Source organism: Grus americana, chromosome 8 (assembly GCF_028858705.1).
Source record: "Grus americana isolate bGruAme1 chromosome 8, bGruAme1.mat, whole genome shotgun sequence".
Lineage (NCBI taxonomy): Eukaryota > Metazoa > Chordata > Aves > Gruiformes > Gruidae > Grus > Grus americana.
In genome coordinates, this window is record NC_072859.1 from 35,486,495 (window position 1) to 35,507,462 (window position 20,968).

The following is a 20,968-nucleotide window of genomic DNA, read 5'->3' on the forward strand; positions in this document are numbered from 1 at the left end:
TGCTTTCATACATCTGATGCCAATCCAGAAGGAAGAGTTGGCCGGGAGCCTGGGTGCAAATAAACATGAGCGCTTTTACTTTGCTATTTCTCTCCCTCTAAGGAAGATAAAAGCAATGGACTTCAACAAATTCCAGGAATTACTAAGTAGATCTTTTGGCAGTAAAGCTGAGGAGAAAGTGAATGAAAGCAAGCTGGTAGTTTTCCAAGGAAAGAAAGTTTGGAACAAAAATGAAAAATATCTCAGAGTAGGTCAGAAATGCAGCAAGAGACCTGCTCGAGTCCCACCGGAGTGCAGCCAGGAAGCACAAAAAGCAGATAAAGGCAGGCGTGAGACATCAAGGGCAACAAGAAACCATGCCATACGTAGATTATCAGAATTAAAAAAAAAGTTACCCTGCTGCTCAGCGCTACCCCGTGTGGTGCCCAGACCACCGAAACACTCAGGGGGGTGCATCTCTGTACCACCAGCCTTGCAGCTTGACCCTACCTGAAAACACAACATGATCGCTAATCAAAAACCTGGACGTGGGACACAGAACAAACCCTGGGGACCCTCATCCCTTTGGCCGGGCAAGGCACCTTTTGATGACAATTTTCTAAATAATTTTGCATCCTCACCATGGACAGTCTTTCTCATCCATGTTTCTCACACTTGCACCTGTAAGTGCCACATGTCAAAAGTTATGAACGTCAACACATGACATCATCTGCCTTCCCTGGCGACAAATGCGAATTAGCGAGACACCGTGATTTGTTGTTGATGAATCCCCGGTAGCTGTTACCCTCCTCAGGTTCTCTCCCAGGTACAAATGCATCTTGTTGCAGGTCCTGCATGTGTCTGGGGACTGGAGACAGGCCAGGCGACTGCCAGTTCCCTCTGAACACTGGGGACCCCAGGTCTTGGTCCCCAGGACCTCACCCAGCCTTTCTAATGTCTCAGAAATAACATCATCATCATCATCGTTTGCTTTATGCCGATCTTTGATGAAGTTTACTGTACTCATCTGATGACCTGAGACAATTAGCTTATAGAAGACTGTTCTCCATCTGCTGTAGTTTAAGCTTTATTGGTATACAGTCCTGGAGTCTCGCAGGTGACCAACCTTCCCTTCTTCCCAGGTGGTGGAGCAGAAAAGCAGGAGGAGGCATCTGACAGCGCGCAGTGCTGGGAAGAGAGGCCAGTACCTCCCAGGGCCCCTCAGCACATGCGCTGTCTAGCGCAAACCACCGACTTTATGGGGCACAAGCGTGGTCTCAGCTGAAGTACCAAAAGTTCAGAAAAGCAGAAGGAACTGGGATTAGTGGAGCTAATAAAGGTGATTTACTAGGGATACATTGCATCACTAAATATGCAAGACAGAAGAAAAAAAAGAAACCAACCCTATCTCCTTTATGGGCCAGGAAAGCAATAATCAACCAAAACTGAAACAAGGGAGATTTAGGTCTGGTAAACTATTGCTGGAAGGGATTGTTTAAGGAGACTGTCAAGGTGCTCTTTCTGGGTTTGGGTTTTTTGGGTTGGTTTTTTTTTGTTTTTTGTTTTTTTTTTCCATTTTAAAAGAAAAGGTTGACAATTTGAATACCAGCATCTGCATTTGGACAGCAGCATCAGCCTGACTCCTCAGTTCCTCATCTGGGTTGAATTTTTGCAGTCTCCGAGATCCTGGGATTATTAAGCACCAGAACAGTTCCTATAACGACAAATTCCTTTACTCCTTTCTGTAGATACCAGTGTTGTGTTTAAGGTTATATGCTCTTTTTCAACACAATGGGAAAAAAAGAAATTATACTCTTCTCAGCTTACAGCAGTAATGAAATCTCCAGGTTCATGCTTAACTTAAAAATGAGGTAGGTACTGAAACTAGATTTGGAATTCAAAAAAATAATTCAAAAGACAGAAGTAGAACTTTTTTGCAGAAAACTTACCACGTACACCTTGGATCTGATTTGATATATTTTACATAGATAACAAAGTAGCTAGGTGTACTCACCAAAATGATATTTCTAAGGACAGAACTCATTACTACTGTATAATAAATGGAAGCATAAGTCAGAGTTAGCACTGAACAGATTGTTTGGGGTTGCAAAGACAGCAGCTGTCACAGCTTGACAGCTTTCTTGTTAGTGAATCAGCTTTACTGACAGTCTTTTTGATTGAAAACCACTGTTCGCTGACAGTGTGTTATAGCTGATATACATATGTATCTCATGAAGAATGAGAAAGAGCCATGAAAGGTCTAGAAGCTATTGCTCTGTATTAAAAAGAAGTGAAGTTTACATAAAGGGGGTTTGGTTTCTCCCCCCTCCCCAGTAATCGGCGGCAGATGTAAGTTGATAGAAACAGGACAATCTCTGCTGAGATGTGACAAGCACACGCGCACAGTCAAGTCCAAAGTGGGGTTTCTAGCTAAAAGCAATAAAGCCGCAGAAATACCAGTTGCTTTCAAACGCTATCAGGAAACGTTTGTGTAATTGAAAACAAAGTTTAGAAATAAAATTAGAGAAATAAAACTCAGCACAACTCTGACAGGGGCTTCCCAGACCTCCTGCTAGCCCAATGGGGGACCTGCTGGTGTAGATATATCCATGCTAATTCAACAAAGAACCCCTTTACGTTGGTCGCATTTTACTTTCCTCTTACATGCTCCATCGCTGTTAATGGTTTCAACTGGCAACGCCACGGGACCGGGAGCATTGGCTTCTGCTTTCTGTGGCAGACGCATGCAATACCCATGCAAACCAGCTCCACCGCACGGCCAAGCACAGCGCGGGCTTCCTCGAGCACCTCGGTTCAGGGAGCCACCTGCCCAGCCATACCCCGGACGCTTCACTAAACACATGTGCTCCGCATACTTTTGGGACTAAACAATTAGCTGGCTGTGGTAAAGGAGGTAGTGTATTGAAAGAAATGCACCTCAGGGGTCTCCCCCCGCCCCCATCGGTATTTATTTATAAGACTGTCCATGTAAAATAACTTCTTCCACTTCTTCCACCTCAGTTTTCTGGTTATTCAACAGATAAAAGCCAAGGAACTGGGTACAAAGGATGTCACCTTTAATTCTGAGATCATTGCTTAAAACAAAGCAGACATGGTGCTGTGCTGAGGAAGACCAAAGCCAAAAAATGAGAGCCATTTACAAACACCAGAAACGTCCAGGGCTTTGCATTTTGTCCCTGGTGGTCATTTATATTCTTGTCACAACTGCTCGTTTCCAAAGAATGTCACACGTTTCTCGAAAAGAGACAACAGATTCCAAGTCAACGCTTGGGTGTAGACCTGACTTTACGTGAGAAGTCGGGAATACTGGGATTTCCCCACTTAAACATTTAATTGCTGCATAAGATAATTCCTGATTTGCTCTTTTTCTTGAGATTCTCTTGTGCCATTAACAACACCAGGTGCAGAAGCAGTGAGCACCTGAATTTTGAGACGTTTGATATTAAACAGAATTTTGTTCCATATATACTGGAGACAGTGCATTCTGAAGGTATTTTTTCTGAATTCTTTCGGTCCAGAAATTACTATCGCGATCTTCGTGCACAGTGTGCAACAGGTATCAAAGCAACCGAAGCAATATGGGTCCGTGACGTTACTTGGGGAAGCAGCGCTGAGTGCAGCCGTGCCTGCCAGGCATCAGAGCTTTCATCGCAAGAGCTTGTGTTTGCTCTACAACTCTAAGTTCCAAAAAAGGTCAGATCAGCCTCAAAATTGTTTGTTTTTATTTGAGAAGAGGCAGAAAATATGAAGAGAACCAGCTTTATGAATTATAATGCCTGAAGAATGATGTTGGCAATTTTTTCCTTTCTTTTGTGTCAACAGCACCACTTTGCTTTAAACTATAAAAGCAGAAATATTACTTCTCAAAGCTCCCCTAGCTCCGATCTAGCGCCTACATTACACACTTGCTAATACCAGCCAAATTGCAGAAGTTATTAAAACCTAATTTAGCAATCTCACCAGGGGACAAACAAGTTGTAACAATATCATTACAGTCTTATCAGGGACTGGATGTCTCGTTGAAATGACGAGCGTAGTCAGGGTAGGAGCCAACGGGGACTGTCACTGCGTGGCATCGCGGCTGTACCCATGCACTCACAAGCTACGATAAACAGATTTCTTTTGCAGAACCATTTCAAAGGAGCAATGAGTGCCAATGGAAAAAATAATAAAAAAAAATAATCCAGGGATTGAGAATTTTGCAAGACTGACGCACTGTTCAGACTTGTCTTTTCATGACCCCAGTTGGTGTCACCAGCTGCACTCAAAACCCCTTTAGACTGTCACCTCAAAGGCACCGCGCTTGCCAAGGAGAGGGAAGACACTGTCTTAGGCCAACAGCAACAAGGAATACTATAATTACTAGGAGAAATATTGCTTTACAACACGTTGACTATTACGGGAAATATTTTAAGTAATTGTTTTTGCTGAAGAGCAATCTGGGCAAGTGAACGCTCCTGGAAGCTGAAGAGCTCTCCATTAATTTTGGCTCTAGTTTGGAGTCTAACACAGCCTGCTGTATACTTCAAATTGCTTCTTGAAATGCATGAGCTCTTTAGGGATGAGTCATCTTCTATTAAGACTTCAATTTTCCTGCACTGTATTTTAGCTGGTATTTAAAGTGGGATCACCTGGAGGCTGAAGAGCTAGCAGTGGTTCAGAGCTGGGAGAAAGCATCGACTCCAGGCAGGACTGACTTCCCAGGAGTGCTTTTCCTCAGGCACTACAAACATTTCCTCGCTTTGCATCCCACCAAGTTCAAGGGGGTTAACATCCCACCTGCGGACGGGAAATTTTAGCACCTCCAGAGATGACAGCGAGCTGCACGCTGACCCTGCAGGGAGCCAGCCCCATCGAGAGGAGCACGCTCCTGCTGATGCCAGGAGGAAGAGCTGCCAGAAAGGCAGCTTCACCAGAGGTGGATGCACAGAGGTGTGCAGAATCTTACCGTAATCTTATTTTAACTATAAAACAACAGCACAAGTAGAAAAGTACACAAAAGTTATTTAAAAAAACTTCATTAATATTTTTCATCCACTAACTCACGAGCTGGTCCCTACACTTTCACCAGCAGTGGCCTGAAGCCTTCACGTCGTGCCTTTGCCATGACCAGCAACAACAGACCGTTGGTGGTATTCTTCACCGATATTAGGAGAGCTTGTCGCAGATGCTCTTTTTTGCTACAGCACAGTCTCCCAGAGATGCATAAACATCATGAACAGCATTTACTGGTATACCAGAATTATACAATATGCGGACCTGTAGCTACCGGCAAAGTGTAAATATGTGCAAATTAGTACAGTAATTTTTATTTCAAGGACTTGTTTTCCTGGGGAAAAGGAACAGAGATTGCTTTCAAATGGGTAATCACAGAAGTCCTCAGAATTAACCACTGCAGAAAAGACAAATAATCAGCACCCATAGGCTTCTGAAACAGTAAAATCCAGATTTGAATAATAGAAACAATCTTTTAATAGCGAGGTCAGACACACCGCTTCCCAAGAAAACGGTGCTTGAAAGGATTTGTTTGCACATGCTTTAATAGCTCTCTAACTCCTCAACATGGCTCACAGATTGGTGTTGGAGATACTCCTCACATAGTGAAGGGGGAGCGTGAGGCATTTTTAACTCTTCATTTGCCTTTGCATCCAAAAGCTGGGCCATTATGGCAGCAATTCTGGTCTTACGCTGGAGCAGCATCTCCCTTCCGCTGGAGGAGCCAAGCTGCATCCTGGTTCTGCAGCTTCACGTGCTTCTGGTCAGCCCGGAATCTTTACGGAGAGAAGAGGCAGCTCACCCGACAGGCTGCTGTCCTTACTCATCTGCACTGCACCGCTGGCAAATGCAGGATGCAGCCCTCCGTACCCCCAAAATACCCCAGAAATCACTTTAGGGGAAAAAAAAAAAAATTTAAAAAAACCACACTTGGCAGAGTTAGGCAGAGATTTTCTTTAAGATGAAAAATGTACTCCTTATCTGCTGGAGGGATGTCTTGAGTATAATACTCTAACTTCTTCAAATACAAGCCCTCGTTTCATGTTGCCAAAGCCCTTGATTATGTGCTGTGGCAGCAGAATGCCATCTACATGAAGGAGCATTATAATCAATTTTGTCATGCTCCAATATGAGCAACGTTTCTCAGAAGTATGCAGTAACTGTGCAGCAGTTTGCAGAACCTAATAGTAAACTATTACACCGCAGAAAGAAATCAATGTTAATTTAGGAGCCAAATTGCACTCGAGTCAGAAACTTGAACTATATTGTTTTAATCTGACTTCTGAAATGTTAATAAAAATACCTGAAGGACATAAAATGACAAACATTACTTTCATAAGAGGCTTTTCTCCACCAGTGAGGAGAAAGATATTTTTCATCAAATCAACTACATTTGTTCCCCACTTCACCAGTTGAGGTGGTTTTAAATACATGACCAGTTTTTACTGAATTGGTATAAGTTGTTTTTCATTAAGTGTTACTGTGAGATAGGACATCATGTAACTCTTACGAGGGATCTCGTGATGAGAATAGCTTGCAAATTAAGTAAATGTTAGTCCTAATGTTGACCAAAAATAACAAAAAACCTCAAGTAAGAAAACCTCAACTCTGATTACATTGTGCATGATCAAAAACTCCATTTTGCAGGATAGCAGAAAATTCTTCAAAGATCTTTACCTTATGCAAAACACCCCTGTTCTTATTTGTACTAGTTTCACCTGAAATATTTTGTTAGCAGCTCCTTGTCTGGATGGCTGGACCCAAAGACAAACTCTGCAGTTATTGACTTAAATCATGATCAAAGTTTTCATCTCAGCTGTGCTAACATCTAATCTCCTTTAGCTAGAGTGGGTGGCTTTGTATTCTTATATATTTGACCCACCAATGTAGAAACTAATTACACCGTTATTGCTCTGCTCTCAGCTGTCTACTATGTACTGCAGGAAAGATGTCCTCTCCATCGTTCCTCTGAGAGCATTCCTGCGTCTTTTTAATTGAAATAGTAGCTCAGATGTAAAAGTTATAACTACTGAACTAGAACATCTGTACAGCACAGAGAATCCAATGTTTTGAATTAGGTTAATATTTAACAATAAAAGGAAAAACAAGTCAAGGGACTGTCTTGATGGACTAACACGTGAACACCCACACCACTCCTGACCTGCCTGTGTTGCAGACTGCCAACACGTCCTTCGAGAAGCTATCCCGTGGTGCCCCAGCAGCTCATCGTGGAGCAGTATTATTCTCACCATTCAAAGTGTTAGCACAACTCTAACTTTGATCTTCTGCAACAGCTTTTCAGAAGAAAAGAGTGAAGGGAGGACACCATCCATGCCCCATGTCTGTGGCAGGTAGGACAAAACTTCTTCCCAAAGAAATCAGAAAATTTATGGAAAACAGGGCAGCCTGAAGTCATGCTTTGAACACAGCTTATGCCTGGCCAGGGTTATCTCCTGCTCTTGCAGACTCTGACCCACCATCTGAGTCCACGGCGTGCATCAGCACTACCCTCACCCACACGTCCTAGACCAAGAAGGCTTGAATGGAGCGAGAAGTCACATTCTGGAAAGCTCACGCTGCGATAAGCCCCGCTGATCCATTAACAGAATCAAATATGAACCAACAATCAGATTTCCAGGAGTCCCCAGTGTGACTTAGACCCAAAAATCCCATTTTTGAAAGGTAGCCTGAGAATTTAGGAAAACATGTTTCACAGAAGCCAGTGGAACCACACTCCAGGGTGCTTTTAGCTTTTCCGAGTGTAATTTTGATACTACAGAAGGGTATTGCAAAGTTCAATCTTCCAAGGCTCCGCACACACGTACCTCTCGAAGCAATCGGTGGGAATTGTGGCTGCTCAGTAGCTGCAAATTGCTCTCCGTCATTACACTATCAGGAAATACTTGGTGATTAAAGAGAGACCGACCTACATGATGCAGTTTTAAATGTATGAATTTCAGCCAGATGGATAACATCAACCACTGCAACACCAAGATAAGGTCTTTCTGTTCCACGGTCAAATATGAACATATGACTTCATCTCATGTGGGTGCAATTCTGTTTGAAGAGTTGACATGACCGAACTTACTTGATATAAATGACACCGTAGAGAAAAGCAGTAACTTCTCCACAGTTTTGTTCTTTCAGAGAACTGCTTTTAGCTGGTTTAAAAGTAAAATCTTTGTCATCGGATGGAAGTGTCCTCACCAAGAGGAACCATTTCTGATTAAGTATCGTGTCTCTTAAGGCTGCGAGATGCATCACCCTTGACTGCAGTCGCTATTGTGAACTTCTGGTACAACCACAAGAAGGCTCTTCCTTCTCAGGCTGGCTAACAAGCAAACAATATTGGAAAAACAAAGATGCACACAAACAGGTACAACTATTCAATACGTTGTCCATGTTGGTTTTTTTAAAAAAAAAAAAAAGAAAAGAAAAGAAGTTGCATTTCTGGCTCACAATACATTTATGTAGGCTCCCTGGTTTCTCCAGAAAAGTGACTCCTACTCTCCTAAAGCCAACGCTGACTATAACCCCCAAGTCCTAAATTCAGTCAGGGATATAAATATGAAGCTGCACATGTGTAGCTATTAAAAATGGACAGAAGCAGAGTTAGTTATTTATGCTTAACCAGAAGCCCCCCTCCTCCCCTCTTTTATATTAGAGGAATGTGAAAATTGAAACTGCAAATTGCTCCGAATAATTTTATACTTGGTACCAAAGCAGAGGAGAACCGAGACCTTCAGAAAATATTTGGGGGGTTGCCTTTTTATTTAATAATGCCTTCACCTTGATTGAGGGAAGTTTTCTTTGTTCAATCCGAAATAATGAACCTTGCCTTGTTTTGTGTAGGTCAGCAACAGTTCACAGCAAGACACTTTCTGGGAAAATGAAGTCACAGCAACGTGTCCAGGTATCAGGAGCCCCAAACAAACACTCAAGTCCTATAATGTTTTTCCCCAGTGGGTTTAAGGTTACAGATATAATTAGGTTAGAGTGGCTTGTACAGTATGTCTGATTTTAAAGTAAAATCAGAGTATTATGCATAATATTATGCAAAGCGCCATAGCAACAGTAAGGCAGACTCCTAAGAAATGCTAATGAGATAAGCTGTTCTGCAAAAACCCTAACCTGTCCAAGCAAAAAACCAAACACGTTGCTTAAAATTCATACAAGAAACTCACACATTCCTGCTATAAAAACCCCCAAAGCATAAATATCTTATCAAACCATCACAGCCGGAAGGACACGAGCAGCAAGGGGGCACAGGTCTGTACAGCAGACACCTCTCCTAACGGCTCGCCGCTCCCCGAAAACCCAATCCCGCACGGCTGGCGCTGCTCCAGCTGCAAACCAGCGGCAGAGCCAGGATGCCAGAGCCTGGGAGGGCGGGCAGCAGCCCAGGGTCCCTCCGCTCTGGACTTGAGCGGGACCACCGCAGCCCGCGTGGTGTGGCGCCTGCTCCGCGCACACCGACCCGGGGTCCAGGGGCAGAGGGAAACTTGATGAAAGGAGGGGAAAAACCCAACCCAGATCAAAACTTAGGTGATTTACTGAAGAACGTGGAACACATGCACAGAAAGGAAAGGGTAAGGGAGGCAGAATCTTTCCAAACACAGAATTTGACCAATTCGGTGACCACAATTAATTGTTTTATATTTCAGGTTAAGAAAAGGAAAGAATAATGCAGCAAGTACTTGAATAAACCAAACTGATACAAACCCAATTGGCCTAATAAACTTCAAAACTATATTCAAGAGGTGGATTACGGAAATGCAGAGCTGCTACATCACGTTGCCCTGACGTGCAGGGCAAGTGCCTAACGCGGCACCACGAACCCTTTTCAGAAAAGGGGAGAGCAACAGGAGCCAGGGGATTGCAAGTCAGTCCTTTTATCTCCAATCCCCATAAAAATGCTGTTCAAGCAATCAGAGATGTGAAAGCACCTGGAAGATAACAAGAAGACAAGCAATCGCCAACAGGTTTGTTAAGACTAGATTGTGTCAGGTCATCTGCTCCTGCCCGTAGCAGGGAACAGCAGCAGATGCCGCAGCTTAAGCGCAGCAAGCATTTGACCACAGCTCCCATGCACAAGCAAGCTGAGCCTGGCCAAAAGCTCCCTTTGCCTGAGCGCATGTTGTCTGGAAGGCTGTGCTCATGGGTCTGCTGTCCTGCCTGCTCAGCTGGACATCAGTCCTGGGCCTGCTACTGGGGGGGGTTCATTATTACCGTTATTGGAGATGAGAACCCTGAAACAACCCTGATAAATTGAAAAAGTGGCCTGAAAAATGGACAAAAGCAAACAGGAATGAGTTTAACACTTAGGATTCATCAGCTGGATGAACATGGTGAGGAGGAGAGACAGCTGTTCTGCAGAGAGGGACTGGGACTGCCAGGGGTAAGCCCCCCAAAGTGCCCTGCAGTCACAGGGAAGGCAAGCACCCTAGCCAGATACGTGAACAGGCACCAAAACGAATCCTTCCACATCCGTGGCAACCCAACACCTCACCGGCATGCTAGCTCAAGTTTTAAACACCTTATTCAAGAAAGCCCTTCCCTAACACCAACTGATCTACAGAAAAGAAACTTTTAGTCAATCCCTTAGAAAACATGACCCAGGAATAAAGATGGGGTGAATCAGGGCTGGTGAACGTACGGAGGTAAACATGGGGAGCACAAGCCCGCTGTCTCCAAAGAGATCGAAAGGCAAGACTGATTTGTCCTCTGGTCCTCAGAGGTGAGGAATGGGGTTGTAATTCTGCAAGGAAGGTTCACATTAGACACTGAAGAAGTGTTTGGTTAAGGACTGTGATTGAGTGTGTTGCCCATGGAGCTGCCATCACTGGAGCTGCCTTACGGAGGGACTGGGCAAACATCGCTTAGCAACACCTGTTCATCAGCAGCACAACTTACAAGGTTAATGCAGTTTTTACAGGTTACCATGTAGCCTATTCACTTCCATTTCCCATTTTCAAGATGTAATGGGAAATGTCTGTACAGAGAGATGCCGTTGCAAGCAGACATGGCTCAATGGCTACCATATTTTCAGTTATCTTTATATTGTTTGTATTCACCGTCTACAAAATTTGGCAGATGAGCTTTCTCTTCTGTAGACTGTGGTGCATCGGAGGCAGGAGAACTGCTGCAGGCTGAGCCCAGGCTGCCCTGTGCATCATTTCCTTCAAAGCCACCTACGCCAGGAAAAACTGCTTGGGAGTCCTGGCTCAGAAACGGAGACCTGTCCTGCCAGGAAGATCTCAAGACAGCCAACCCAACAGACCCGACCGGACAGACCACATCGGTGCTTCCCGGTGCCAGCTGGGCTTCCTCAGCACAGGAACTGTAATTGTCACCTCCCCAGTAAGCACCGATGAATCTGGCCGGCAATTTGCAGCACGTTGGGTTTCATAAAGGCTGAAATTAAATTATTTTCTGTTAATTTCAGCTGAAGGGCTTTTTTCCTGTCCAAAGCCGCCGGATCTTAATTCAGTAAAGTCTGCAAGATCCAGCTTCAACAGAGCCGTTCAAGATACAATTACAGAAACCCAGATCCTTGGTGTATATTACCTGAAAAAGGGATACTGCAATACAGCTCCACTTTAAAAGTCCACAGTTGCTATTTATTTAGGTAGCTGACAATTTTACATAAATTAAAATACATGCCAGTGTCGTGATGCACACATCTCTTCATCTCAGCACGGCCTCAACACTTCTGGAGAATCTCACGTTTAATATTTTTAAAGAGTTATTGATTTAATATGCCATTCACATTTTTAAGGATGGCAGTAGTAACCCAGGAGAAAGTCAGCAAAGCTGCAGTACTATATGTACAGTTTCAGACCAGCTCTCAGATGACATATTAAAGTCCTGCTAATCCAGACACTGGTTCATTTAAAGTGGGGTTCAATATAATAATCTATAAATCACTATTTGCTTTATAAAATGTAATGGAAAATGCTAATAAGATTTACTCGTGAAATGAAATTGGATATCTTATCTATTTTAACTTGATTTGGTATAGCGTTCCTTCTTCATAAACCAGCAGCCTCAATTTCTTCCCCCCCCACCCCGCCTCCTCTCTCAGAATTGAGTCAGACAAATGCATCACAGATACTCAGACCACCATTTTTAAAAGGGAAACTATGGGGGACATACATAAATTAAGTAGAAAATGTAGATTATGCAATATGAAGCAGTATAAAGAAAAAAAAATGCCTGTAAAGTCATTAGAGTTCTAATTTATGTGCTGTAAGGCAGATAGCAAGCTGGTTGTTTATGTGTGGTTGGAAGTTGCCTAGCCAAGAAACTTGAAATTCAGAAAGTAATTTAAACCTGGTAATTTTCTTGTACATGCTTGGATGACTGAACAACCGCTATATGCAATGAATATCCATATTCAAAATTATGCTTATATCCACCATAACTGCTCAGGGCTCATTGATACTTTCTATTAACTGGGCACAATAAAACCTTGATTTATTCTACAGTTATCAGGTCTGCAGTAAAGAACATTCCTTTTAATAACAGCGAAACAGTATTAAAAATTGTCAGAAGCAGTGGTTAAGCGATCATATTCATGCAAATGTAGTGCTGTACCATCATCATCCAGTGTGCTGGAGATCGTACGTCAAGACGTCGCTGTACGAGACACGAAACAGGGGTCACCGGGACTCTGAGATGAGACGACGCTTCTGCACCACATGACCGTCCCTACCCCACCGGATCACGGGGTGCAAGAGCAGGAGGCGAATTATGAGCCACACACGTTACTTCCAAGAGTATTTCCTGTCGTAAGCACTACGGGTGGGAAAGGCGATGGACATTTTGTGAAAGTACGGGGTCCATGTAAGACTGGAGGAGGGGAGTTTGGTGTGCCGGGCATCGCTTCAGGGATGCTCGCTGAGGAACCGGATCTCGAGCAAGTGGAATTAAAGACGCGGTGGAGGTCCCTGGCAGATGGGCACAGCATCCCTGCACCACAAGAACCATCACTGGATAACGCCAGGGTGGGCAGGAGCAGCAGAGGCTGCGGGGCCGGTGCTGAGCCCACGCGGCACGGCGTCAGCAGGAGAATTAGTGGAGTTTACAAAACCAGAGGAAATAAAAGAATGGGAATTTTGGGGCGATAGAGGGAGAAAGCCTTGCTCTTCATTAATTTATTAGACAGAATGAACAGATATTTTCTTAAAAGAAGAATCAGGACTGAAGGACATTCAGCTAAGGAAACTGCCTAACCCAGGGTAACAAAAAGGCCTGAAGGCTTCCTCTCTTTTTATATTTCTCTTGTTAAGAGATTTCCAAATTTCAAACTTTAAAATAAATTTGATAAACATTTCTTGTAAACAGTGACTAGCAGACAAACCACGGCTCTCCTACGTGAAATATTTAGCTCGTACTGGCAGAAAGCTGCCCTGCCAGGCCAGCTCAGACAGCAAACGGGCATCATTCTGCCGGTTTGATGCCACACACAACACATCCCTTTTTGAACGGGGCTGCCCACGCCGAGGTGCCGGGGAGCGCATCTCGCCCCAGCAGCATCGGCCACCGCAAGCGATGCGCCCGCGGGGCTGGTGACGGCAGGGTCAGCTCTCCCAGCATCAGCCGCCTCCAGCGCGACCCTCTCCCGAACGCCACGAGCTGTTTTTCTGCCTGGTCAGAAGGGATGAGCATCAGCAGCAGGGAGCAGATGTCCCGAGAGCTTTTGCATTGCGTGTAACTGGCTGGGGGACGAGGTACAAATCCAAGCAGAAGCGCATTAGCAATTAGCTGACTACGACAAATCATTCACGTATGCAGACTGTTTCGTGTTGTAGCCAGATCCTAGTTTTACATTGCTTCTGTTTTATCCCCCTCACCCCCGCCTTTTCTTTAGTTGTAAGAAATATTGTAAAAAAAATACCTAGAATATATATTAAAAAAATACCTAGATGTTTCCCCAAATCTGATATAATGTCACATCCACGGTATGGCTAAGGACACTTCCAGCTTAGCCCAGGTAGCTGAACTGGGACAAAGATCAGCTTGGACATTTTATTCGAGTATTTCCGAACTTGGGGGTTGATTTAGCAGTTCGTAACACGTGTCTCACCACAGAGAGCGATCCCCTCACGCTGCGTGCTGCAGTCAGACCCCAGCACCTCTTGCCTGTGGCACGCACCAAGGAGGAGCGTGACCTGAGCCTGCGCATCCTTCGACACGGAGACGCTGCTTCTCCCGTTACCCGCTCGGCTCGGGGTTCCGGGAGAGCAAATCCCACCCGGGTGCAAACCAGCCTCTGCTGCCGGCCAGGCGGGAGTCGGTGGGTGCTGGAAGGGCCAAGGGCTGGAGCAGGAACAAACCACCACGGCTCAGCTTCACCTTCCGAGCTGTCAGAGCTGATCTCCCTGCCGCCAGAGACATGTGATGGACCCAAAACTCACGTTAGGAGAACGCTGAATGGAGGTGGGGAACCGTTCCAGCTTTGACACAAACGGGTGCAGAGCAGCTCATCAGCTGCACGTTGCATTTAAGCTTGAGTTCTGGCTTTGGGCAGCTAAGGCGATGCTTTTATCTGAACTAGGGCTCATGCAAGTCTAGATCCTGGCTCAGAAAGCAAGAGAGATTCCAGGAGTTTACCACCTCCTCTGTCCGTTTTTTTTTTGGTTTGTTTTTGGTTTTTTTATTTGTTTTTTTAAATAAAAAACCCCAAACACCAAAACAGCCACTGAACAGGCTTACCAACATTTCCATTTCTGTGAACAATTAGAAAGCTCCCAAGACAGCTAGCTTCACCCTTATTAAAATCCCCATGATATGAAACAACACAGATGCAATATTTGTTTTGCTAAAACTAGAGCTCGCTCGCCACTCCTTCTGGTCCCTACTGCAAGTTATTTATCCAACACCACAGAACATTTGAGTACAGCTTGTGTGAAACACCCAAACACCCAGGCACACCTATACAAATATCTGCAACTTCTTTTATTGACAATCCTCAACATACCGCACAAAGATAACGCTCACTTGTTCCGCAGGACACCATCCTCCCACATAGCCCCTAGTTTTTAGGGCACTGCCCACTTCTGGGAATTCAGCGGAGCCGGCGTAGGTGGAAACGCATCAGTGGGGACAAAGCAGCAGTGAGAACGGCGACGGACTCTGCACGAGCCTCCTCGAGCTGCTCGGTCTGTCCTTGGGACTGACGGTCACAGCACGTTATACCAGAGCCTCAGCAGCACAGGGAAAGCAGGATCTGCCCCCTTTTTTAATTTTTTTTTTTTTTTTTAACATGTTGGAAGGAAAAAGACCACTGTTCTGAATGTTTGATGTCACATCAAGCGCTAAACCACATTCGGTGCCGAGTCAGTAACACCTCCTCGGTGCCACGTCCCAGGAGGTCGGACCCGACAGGCTGCAGGGAGCAGCAACGGCTCCCTCGGTGGTCCCTGGGGGTCCCACCACCCACCCAGACCCCTACGGCAGGACTGCGCAGCAGCGCCGGAGTCCTCCTCGCCTTCACGCCAGGGCGACCGCACAAAACAACTTTCTGCCTCTGCTGGGAGCACTTCAAATTTCCACAGAGATCAATCGCCATCTAGTCACCCAAACAGAATTCCAAAAAGTTTCTCATCTCCTTATATTATTGCACAACTGCGGCAAATTAAATCAGAAACACTTCAGGCCAACAACCACAGCAGTCCTCAGAAGTTACTCGGATAATTACTCAAAAAGTTACTCTGAAAACCGAGTCTCAGCACCGGCGCCCAGCGAGAGCACGTGCTGCAAAGCCCGTGACAGCACGCGGCACTACTGTCCCCGGCAGACAAAGGGAGGATTTGAACCGTAATCTCATTTTCCCCTCCTTTGGTGAGGCTAACTCGTACATCAAATAGCACAGGTCATTTTGCTACTGTAATATAAAACCCAAACACGCTACAATTTCACCACAAGCAGCAATTCTCTGTATTAGACTTTTCTTCTCAGCCGCGTCCCTCTTCTCCATTGGATTTAGCGATTAAAAAACAACACGACTTACAGTTTACTGTGACTTTTACTTTTTTCACGTCTGGGACTGAGACATCATTTTCTGCACTGCATTCATATTCCCCAGCCTGGTCTCTTGTAATTCCATAGATGTCCAGGTACTGTCCGCTCTCAAATGGTTTTGCTGAAATGAAATAATCAGAGAAAGAAATTACTGGAAGCCGAGCACAAAGCACCTGAAGGTTCACCAACACCCGAACAGCAGCCGGCGGGTTTTGCAGAGTGCCGCAGGTGATACACGTCCAAGGGGAGCCAGGCAGCCACCACTGCAGCTTTTGCTCAGAAACCCCAGCTCCAAGCTGGGCTGCAACCCCCCCCCCCTCGAGCTCCTGGGGGTGGCCAGGGTCCTCTCCTGACCGTGCCCCACAGCCAAGCTCAGCAGCCTCCAGACACGAGAGGAATCTGCTACGGCAGGGCTGTACCTGATGGGCTTCACAGAGCACGAGGTGTGGTCCCGTCGAAACCTTCCCTTAAAGGTTTCAGCTCATGGTTTGCACCTGGGTGGACACCTGCCCCCCTGCAGCAATCAGAAGCCGAGGCAGCCGTCAGGGCAAGCTGAAGGGACGAACGGCCTGGCCCTGGCGCGGCTGATCCCCCCCGGCTGCCCCAGCACCAGCTCCCCGTCGCTTGGTGACAACCGTCCGACCTTGGAGCCGTGCATCGGCCAGCCGCGTATACGTAAGGAGGACAAACCTCCTCAGCTGGGGGGTCTCAGCCCCTGCACCCCAAGGGTTCCCAGAGCCAGACGTGTGCTGGAGGGAACCAGCACCCCATCGCCCCTGACAGGTGCCCGTGGGTGCAAGGTGGGTGGCTCATCCCGCGTCCTCCCTCCGGGGAAAAAGCCCCTTCAGGCTTGCTGACCGCACCGCTCGGTGCCGACGTGTTGTGCCCTAAGCAACGCTTCATCCGATGAAGCGAACATGAAATAGCGGCTCTCCTTTCCCAAAGGACCCAAAGCCAAGAAATAAGGTGCTCAGCGTCTGCCCTGTCACAGGGAAATAAGGACGGTCAGCGTGAGCACTTCGGAAAAGAGGTGGAGGTCGGTCGGATGTAAAACAATGGGAGACCAAACTGAAATATTTGTGTGTGTAACTCCTTAGTGCATTGTAACCGAAAACATTAATTATTGTAGAGCGCAAGAGCAATTATATGATTCAAAAGCTAATTTATCTCCACTTGACACGGAATCATAGCACACACAGAAATTTTTGTGCTTTTCCAAATCCCAGCACCTCGCAGCTTTTCCCCACAGCGGTTCCCATGCTGCAGTGAGCACTTTGATATCCTTCACATGGAAACCGCTGCCTGGTTCAGGTTCATCCTTCTATGTCTTTCGAGCAGTGCGCTCTAGGTGGGCAGCAAATTAATTGTCTTAGATTCCTCACAAGGCATTCACCACATAATAAACCAAAAAATCTTAAATACAATTTTTATCTTAAAACAATATATCATAGCGGTCGTGACTACAGACGCTGGAAATTATAGGCCTAAAGGTTAAAAAGACTTGCTGAAAGTGTTTTCCCAGACAGATAAGCTTTTAATTGCCTGTTAATAACTTTGCAACGTATGGAGCAATGACAAAAATCTGAACCGGGTAGCGAGAACTAAGCAGAAGTATAACGTTCATGTCCATCACCGCAATGAATTTCATTTGCTTATCTGTTCACGGATTAATGTTTTAAAGTGTGCAAGGTTCAAAACATCAATTATAACAGTGCATCGCTTAGCAAGATGGCACTCATTAATAAGCACAATATGCCATGCCTGTCACGGGAAAGAGCCCAAGTAAGCACTGGTTATGTAAAGTAGAAAGATAAGACTGAAATTGGAAAATTATTGTGAATTGAAGTGAACATTCATAAAATGCAATGAAATAATTTATGGGATATGAGAAATTGCATGAGAATGAATTTTTTTCTCTTCCATGTTGTTCGTCGGAACAAATTACAAAAAAAGCCCTTCCACAAACAACCCGGCTGTTACTGTTCACATCGTGGCCCTCGTCCCGCCCCGCCTTGCCCAGGTTGAATCAATTCCGAGGAAAATTTTATCTCCTGTTGCTCTGAAGGGCAGTGAGGGATGCAAAGCCCCTGCCTGCATGGGGGCCTCTGCCCGGGCACAGGAGAGACCTTCCAACAGGACTGCTGCTTTGTTTCTAATACCAGGAAAATGACATAAAATGCAAAAATTCTCCTGTGTGTCAGGTTAAAAATCTCTATTAAATTATGAGATTGTAATGCTCTCCAATGCCAGTACTTCCCTGGATATACGGTACGCACCAAGGTATTATATACTGAATTCTGGGAATAATTTATGATGTATCCTATCCCAATTTCCAACATTAATTTGGAAAAAAAAGCAAAAAAAATACATCTCCAAGTACCTGGAATTTCATGAAAACAGTCATTCTGTTTCGGAGTTAAGCTCAAACCAAACATTCTCTGCTTTAAACTCTCGGTTTAACATCAACGCGACCCAGCAGGCGATAACCTGGCTTCTCCTCTCCCAGCTTTTGCTTCCGTAACGCTTCCGGAGAGCCGCCAGCTCCGGGCTGGGGCAGCACATCAGAGCACCACGGCTCAAACGCTCCACGCTGCTGGGTGGGAGCTGGGGGGGAGTTCCCATGCTCACGCCTGGCAGAGTGATTTGCAAAAACGCCCGTCAGCGCTCTTCATAACCCTTGTGTATTTATAACGATCTTCTGCTGGGCTGTTAACGAATCTACGCTGCAAACGGCACGTGTACGTTCACAGCGCTGGAAAGCCCGTGTATTTTATGCAACTCACACATTTGAAATTATTAAAATTAAGTCATTTTTAAACCCTCAGGTCCCCGGAAATTTTGCATCCAGATCACACGAGAAAGCTTTTAGTAAATATTAGAGATAAATATTTTTGTTAGGGAATGCGCTGATACAACGTTTCCTCTTTCCTCCTCGTCTGCACAGTATTTCATCTTCTTCAGCTCGTTTTCAGTTCTAGAGATTTCCCATGGCTGTGCGGGAGAACTTAAATCGTGTTATGTGAAAGATCTACGCATAAGGATATGTAAGCGTATTGATGTTACACTGCATGCACATCCAGCTCAAAAAAGGATATTCGTAAGCAGTAGGGAGAATAAATTGTGTAGGAAGACGTGGGTGAATGAAGACAAGTTTCAGGAGACAAGCCAGTTTTCTCGCTGATTGTTGCTGTGGTGCCTCACAGCCCGGGGTCACCACACCTTGCTCTGCCCTTCTGCAGACCATGTGCATCTTATGGAGCCTATCGGGATGTCAGGAACACGTCTGGCTGGCTTTCCTGGCCGAGGAGCCAAAAGACTTACCAGATTTGGTATCTGAGAAAAAGAATTCTGGAGGGTTCATCAGCACCCGTCCCTCAGCCTGAGGTGGTGTCGGCCAACGTCTTAGATCAAAGGTGGGAAAAAAAACTGATGAAGTAAAAGCAACTTAAACATGAGTGCCTCGTGTCCAAGGCAATTCCTGATGGGTGTTCAGAAGATCTCTTAACGACACTTACTGATACACATAATGACATGTGAGTAACCTGCTCTGATATCTTAGGTTACAGGATCAGGTTCTCTAGCCAGGAGGAGAAACGCCTGAGGAACTAAGCTGGAGTATTTTCTGCTACTGCCGTGTGATATGATGCCTGATAAATCATCACACTTGTTATTCCTCAGGAGAGTACACAATTAATACTGTGTTTTCTTGCCACGCATATGGTATCTGGCGTCAGGTGTAGCGCATGTACACACTGCCATATGGACCAGTTCTCAAAGGCTTGGACGGATGAGTTTTGCAAGGGTAGCATTTTCCTCCCCTGGTGTTAAACGTAAGTCAGTAAGAGGAAAAATCTGGTGCAAGTCCAGGGCAGCTCTGAAAAACTCCAAGGACTTCATCTGAGTTAAGAGTTGGTTTGTGGGGGTTTTTTAATTATTATTCACTAGGATATTAAATAACTACAATACAGCCCCAGTTAATGAACTGTAAAACCTGTTCAGTGCTCAGGACTGGCTTTTATGACCCAATCTTTGCGATACCTCACCCTCCAGCAGAGAGTGAAGATCCTCGTAGGGAGAGTGGGGAGCACGAGGCTGAGCTGATGCCAGTCCTGGTGCATCAGGGACTCAGGACACCTCAGAGATGCACACAAAAGACTGCTCGGAGCCCAGTGAACTGTCTCCAAAAGAGAGGGGGTGCGAAGATCCCAGCACGGCTCATCCTCATGTGCACCGCCTCAACGATGAGGACTGGGCTCAGTATGGGAGAACAGAAGGTGGTCCCCAGTGACGAGGCCACCATGATGCCATCTGACTGTCACCAGATGCTTTAAGTAGCCTGTAATCCGTAAGGTCCTTCTTGGTCTCAGAGGCTGGGAGGAGATACAGGATCAAGAGCAGTTGGACATGAGCTGCCGTGGGATACTGAGAACACTGTAGAGACTAAACAACTGGATTCACCCAGAAAAATCATTTGACGTCATTTCTACTACTCATTATGGATTCTGGGTTTAAAGTTACACCAAATGCTGTAATTGGATAGTGTATAGTCCTCTCCAAGGAACAACTGCAGGTAATCCGAACAGCTCGCTGTCTATTAGGAGAATGGCCCTATCACATTAGGGACCATTTAAACATTGATCGCTTAAGGCCATTTAGCTTTAGAGAAGCCATGCTCCACGTTCAAAAAGAAAAATCAGATAAAGAAAAGAAAAAAAATATCCCAAACTGGCAGATAAATTGAGGGCTGGAGGAGATCTCCCAGCTGACAACACAAAGCAAGAAAAGCAAGTAGAGCAATTTTGTAAGAAAGGCTCGGTGATAAACGAAGAGAGATGTGAACAGAGATTGACAAAATTGAAAGTTTCAGAGGAGGAGACAAACAAGGTTACTTCCGTACATGAAATATATAGGTACGGAGAGAAGCATTTGGAGAGCCGGCTGTGTGCAT

General features: G+C 45.4%; 1 protein-coding gene across 2 annotated transcripts in view; it reads right to left on the bottom strand.

Moving 5' to 3' along the window:
- The window catches only part of NEGR1 (neuronal growth regulator 1), a 318,746-nt gene that overhangs the window by 104,063 nt on the left and 193,715 nt on the right, over positions 1-20,968 (bottom strand). For both annotated transcript variants that reach the window (XR_008578049.1, XM_054833648.1), the window contains exon 4: positions 16,010-16,141. Coding sequence is in view for 1 of the 2 variants with exons in the window: in XM_054833648.1 (XP_054689623.1) it covers positions 16,010-16,141 (132 nt within the window). In the remaining variant the exon portion in view is untranslated. The remainder of the gene's footprint in view (positions 1-16,009; positions 16,142-20,968) is intronic.